Here is a 6000-nt window from a genome sequence, read left to right on the forward strand (position 1 = left end):
TACTGTGGGCATTGCATAGGGAACACTATTACTGTGTGACATAATGTGTATAGGGGATACTATGGTGTGGTACACAGTACACTACACTGATTGGAAAAGAATGTGCCTTAGGGTCATGCCCTTTTTGAGTGGCCACGCCCCCTTTTCCAGCGCGCACATAAGTACAACCTTAGATTTTCCACATCCCCACTTTAAATTTTTCACTTCAACCACTGCATAAAATCATCTAGAACTTTCTACTTCTCTATGGGCTTTATGTGATATTTTATCTGATGCAGGTCCGTAAGTAGGGTGGTGCGACCTGTGCCAGGGCACCACAGGGCAGGGGGTGTTGTTGGGGCATGTAAATTTTCTGTTTATTATCATTATCACTTGTAGCTTCCTCTTCTTACATCCCCAGCATCTCCTGGCCTCCCCTATCTCATCCCTGGCCATTCCCCATGAGGCTATGGCCCTTTTTCAGGTGTGCATCTTATGAAACTATTTGAAAAAGTAGGAGGGGGAGCAAATGCTCTTTCTGGCACAGGACAGCAAAAAGTCTAGTGACGGTTCTGATCTGATGCAAGTACAAACATGAAGGGAAATATTTCACATGCCAATAATCTTCACTAAATAGTGGTAGAATATTATTGACTATCAGCTCTATTTAGAGTATATTCAGTAGTGCAAGTAAGGACATACAGGCTGGTATGGCGTACCATTAAGAAATTAGTAGCTGGTACCCCCCACCACCTTACCGCTGATGCTAACACCATTAGCTGCACTGCTGAGTGAGGCACAGCGTTCCACAGCATGACCATGTGATGACCCTCCCGCTACTGGCTCATCAGCTCATCCTTGTGCTGGACTGCTGAGAACACAATGTTATGATGTCACGTTCCCTGACGTGAAGAGGAGCTGCCAGCCATGCCTGTCGAGCCCCTGGTGCCCTGAGTCAGTGTATCTGACTTTGTTGTCACTCAGCGGGGATGCCAGGACCGGAGCACACTTTCCTCTGGACACAATAGACACTGGCATGGCTGCTTGTGATGGGAGCTGGCACAGGCAGTCATATATACGGGGTCTTTCCAATCCATGGACAGGATTGACTGTGTGCCCTGCAGGGGAGTAAGTTCATCCCAGTCACCCAGAGACAGGGAAGAGCCCCCCCATAGAAATAGGAAAACAAATATGGTGCGCATATAATATACTGTTTCTATGGGGCCTATTTACAAAATAATATTTGCGGGATAGTCCCTAAAAACACCTATTTTCATGGCCTACCTGCAAACATTAAGGATTCCCTAGATGTACCATGGAGGGACTGCGGCAAATATCTGTGATACCCGCACACTCCCTCTATTGTGCTAAATAAACAATGGGCACTTGTGGGGTGTTGGGCAAATGCTGTGCAGACAGAAATCCACCACTGATTACAGCTTTGATTAATTAACAATAGCAGCAAAATACAAATTAGGCAAATTAAATATGCCTTTAGAGGTGCTTTGATAGAGAGTACAGTTGTCATTAAAATTGCCTTGTGAATCATGTAATGATCAAACTAAAGGTGCGTATCCACTAGGCGATTAAAATGAGTGATTGAACAATAATGACATTGTTTTCGTTCAATTGCTCATTAATCGTTCACAAATCGGGCATTAAAATGTCGAAAACGACCAGCGATGCGCGCTCCCGCTGGTCGTTTTCAAAATCAATCATCCCTGAACATGCTGGTCAATGTGCCGATAACAACAGACTGACCATGTTCAGTGATGAGGGAGGGTGCCTGCACTGAACGACATATCATTCAGTGTAGGCACATTACAGGATGAGGAACGACTGTACCATTACAATGTTGTAATCGTACTGTCGTTCCTCTATCGGCAAGTGGATATGCAACTTTAAGCTAAAGACAAAGGACCTGCTCACTCATGCATTCTGTTCAGTAATGTGTATGGTGCAAGGTCTAAAGCAAAATTACCACACCAGCAGGAGTAGTAAAAACTACAGCAAAAGTAAAAGCATACAACAAATATAAAAGCATACAGCAATTATATTGTGCGTGTTATATATATATATATATTAGCTAGAAAGGCTGTGAATACTTACTGTGAGGTCTGGGCAATGCTGTAGAGAGAGATGCATCATTTTCTCCGTCCTTTATGACTATGCTGTTCCTGAAAGGAGTCGGTGTCAGATTTCTCCAGCAACTCCAATGAATTACTTTCTCCAGCTACATGCACCTACTTGTGCAGTATAGAACTTAACTCCACAAAGCCTAAGGTGAGCAGAGAGATAATAAAAATAGATATATGGAAATTGAGACAAGGAGGGCTATACATGACAAGAGGCCTGAAAGAGATACCAACAGAATAGCTGGCCCCAGTGGATAACTATAATCGCAGATTTGTGAGATTTAGCAGCAACATGAAAACTTATCAGCATAAAAATCTGAAATCAGAGAACACCAAACACACTCAGACTGGAATGTAAATATAAAAATGATTTAGGTAACTGCTATGTAACTGCTGTAATTATTAGCAGTCCGTCCCTCACAGACTTTTTCATTTTTTACAAAAATGCCATAGGTTTCTATGAGGGATTCGATGCTGCCGAATTTACCAATATCCGTAATGCGATGCATTCCAGATATCGGTCCCCACAGCTAACGCCATCTGAAGATGATGTTAGCCGCTGTATCCTATGGGCTACACCGAGCACTATTATGCGATGGAAGGATCCGCCAGATCCCTCCCTGGCTATGGCGGATGTGCCTGTGCACTCCACGGGACTCTCTGCACTGGTCGACATCTCTCAGGACATATCGCAGGGGCGGGCTCCTTTCGGCGCCCGTGTCCCTGCATGTCCCAGATGATACATTTAGCCAATAGGATCGCTTTTTGCAATGCAATCAAGGATGTTACTGGCATGTCCTGATCACATTGCACAAGCAATCATTGATAAATGGGCCCCTTTTCACTCCTGTGCTGGCAATACTGTGCATGCACGGTCCAATGACCACACATTTCTTTTGTCCGTCCCCCCTGTTTGCCTATGTCATATTTTTGATTGTCAGTGGTAACACCCCTATTTGGAATTAAACAATATAAATATACAAATTCTCAATAAAGTAGGGGTCTTTTTCTATGATGATATAATCATCTGTATATTTCCAGTGCAGTTGATAGCCAATATATATTTAGTAAATAGCCTGCCAGCTAAACCTGTGTCAAATCCTGGGCTATAATGTATTATGATCATCAGGGTTTTGTAAATGCTGTATACTAGTCACCATATCACAATATACAGCATTTACACAACCCCGATGACCATTAGGCTGCCTATCCGTGCTAAATGCCTCCATTTATTAGGAAGCAGCATTAGTGCTATAGCTGTGCACCCTGATGCTGCAATGATATAGGCTCCACAGACTATCGTGACTCTGCTGCGGTCGCCGACTGATCACTATTATAGCCAGGACGTGGTGTGAGGCCCGATGCGGCCCTATTTTATAATGTGAATGTGTTTTATCGTTCAGTCTTACTCCCGATCCCGCAATTTGCCATGCATGCAGGAGAGAAGAGGCCACACAAAGCCGGGACGCACATATACAGGTACCTGTGTTCTGCAGATCACTTACATAGGTGTCATCATGTTCAGTTTAACTGCATTTTGTGTCCTGTTACTTTGGTCAGAGAGAAGGTGCCCGAGCAGGACGTCCCCTAAGCCTGATATGATTGGCTAAATCCGGCATTCGATGTCTGCAGTCATACCTCAGCAGGACCCCTGCTACGTGAATTCGTGTGGTCAGAGGGTTCCTGCATGATGCAGATCCAGCACATTACATAGAGAGCTCCCCCATAGGGATTGTTTGTCCCCAGGCAGTCACAGGTTTATGCAATTGATAATCTGACAATGAAAATACTAATATATATTTATGCTCACATTATTCTGATTTGTGATACATGTTATAGAATATATTTGGAATCCAAAAAGTATGAGGGCTGAGCAATTCTCACACCAGGGAAGTCTCCCAGTATGTTTATAAACTATCACTTCATATAATGTCTTCAATGAATCTCATATGTGTCAAATCAGATCTTTATTCCAATCTGGTTGTACAATAAATCCTAATTACAGCATTACAGCATTAGGGCTTGAGAATTGGATGCCTTTTTACAAGAAAAATACAGGCCTATATTGCATTTGGAGGAAAGGAAGCAATTTGTCACATTTGAGTAAGTTAGCTTGATGCATATAGGATATGCTAAATGTGATCGATAAGTATCATTCTGAAGGGAACATGGGGTACCCCTTCAGTAGTGTCAGCCAGCAAGAAGCCGATTAGCACAAAACTGTGGGGACTGTGGACCTGATTCACACCCTCTCGCTAGGATGCGTTCGCTCGTTGAAGGCTGATTTTTGCATTGTGCGTATGCGCGAACTGCAGCAAGAGATCAGGAAGCGTTCGCTCGCTGCGCATAGACAACCCAGCAGAGTGAGTGACAGGAGAAGCCGTTTGTGGGTGGTGACAGGGGCAGTCCACTAGAAACGGGGGAGTGGAGATACGAACACAGGCGTGCCTGAGTGTCTCAATGCTGTTTCAGAGGCGTGCATAAATTATAGGCAGCGTCATAGTACACGTCACCTGGCTGTTTTTTACACTCAAGTGATCGCAGTGCTTGCGGAAGGGTATAGTCCACCTCAAGCGCTCCGTTCGCTTCCGATGGTAACCGATGTACCGATGGTTGCATACACTTCCTAGAGAGGACATGTGCCAGTGGGCGTCTAAAGACAGGCTGGTGGGCGTCTACATACACAAAGCGATCGCACGCCAAGACATAATGGACGTGCTGATGCCTTGCCGTGCGTTCGCCTGCCTTGCTGCTTGTGTGCATACGCTGGGTGCGAGCGTACGCATCTAGCGACCGGGTCTGAATGAGCTCCTGTGTACTAAGCCTTGGAGAGAGAAGTGGGCGGAGATAAAGTAATTAACTCCTAACTGTCATTTTTCAAACACTAAAGTGACAGCAGCTGTTTGGTTGGTACTTTATCTCTGTTCACTTTATCACTCTCTAAGCCTTAGTACATAGACCCTCAGATCCCTTATGCAGTTCGGGCCTAAATGTAAAAAAATAAAATACAGTATCGTGCTAAAAGCACTATGGCTATTCCCACAACCCTATCTACGTGGGTTAACTTGTGAAATTAAAGTGATATTGTAACATTTGTAAGCTGAGTACACACCTTTGCAATCACTCGACTAAAGGCGCTCACACACGGTGTGATTTTTTTAAACGATTTGTCTGTTTTCAACCAATTGGAACAACATATTGTTCAAAAAGTGCAGCGTGTGGGCAAGATAACGATGCCGATGCGAGCTCCCGCTGTCGCTGATCAATTGAACCTGCAGCCAGATATCGACCTATCGTTCACGATTTGGCACTCATCGTTCTGTGTGTGTGCATGATGAGTGATGTGATAGACGATGGACGATTTGTTGTCTCTGATCCTGGCCACAATTTTTAAATGTTCCAGCATATGCATCATGAAGTTGTTTGCAGCCAAACGATATATCGTTCACGATCTGCAGTCATTAACGACCCATCTACTGTATATCGTTTGGTCGTTTGTACAATCGTACCGTGCGTGGGCACCATATCGTTTGTCCGGGAGTGTTCAGGAATTCGAGGGAAATCGCAAACAAGATTGGATCGTTTGTAAATCGCACCGTGTGTGGTGGCTATATCTTGGTAAAAGCTCTCGATTACTGTGCCCTCAGCTTGACTCCCTGTGAGCCCCATACACACTGTGGTAGCAATAGCTCACTGTGTACAGGCTTCTATTGAATCGGGAGGTCGGGTCGATAATATTAAACAGCACATAGGATGCAACCTCCCAATTCCGACCGCTGCAGAAGCGTTATAAGCCATTTATCAGTTAACTCTCTTGCAATGGTCTTGCATACGCACTACTGATCCCAGAGTGCTTTGCCACTTTAAAGTTTTTAGGTGTTCTGGT

At 44.4% G+C, this 6000-nt stretch overlaps 1 protein-coding gene across 1 annotated transcript in view; it reads right to left on the minus strand.

Annotated features, from left to right (window-relative positions):
• LOC148519958 (beta-Ala-His dipeptidase-like) overlaps window positions 1-3737 on the minus strand; it is a 66579-nt gene extending 62842 nt beyond the window's left edge. Inside the window, exons 1-2 of the mRNA XM_088475923.1 lie at window positions 3620-3737; window positions 2089-2257 (exon numbers count right to left, since the gene is read on the minus strand). Of these exons, the coding sequence (XP_088332049.1) occupies window positions 2089-2127 (39 nt within the window). The 5' untranslated portion in view covers window positions 2128-2257; window positions 3620-3737. The remainder of the gene's footprint in view (window positions 1-2088; window positions 2258-3619) is intronic.
• Window positions 3738-6000: the final 2263 nt, after the last annotated feature.

The sequence above is a fragment of the Taudactylus pleione genome, unplaced genomic scaffold (assembly GCF_031769625.1).
Source record: "Taudactylus pleione unplaced genomic scaffold, aTauple2 ptg000179l, whole genome shotgun sequence".
Classification (NCBI taxonomy): Eukaryota; Metazoa; Chordata; class Amphibia; order Anura; family Myobatrachidae; genus Taudactylus; species Taudactylus pleione.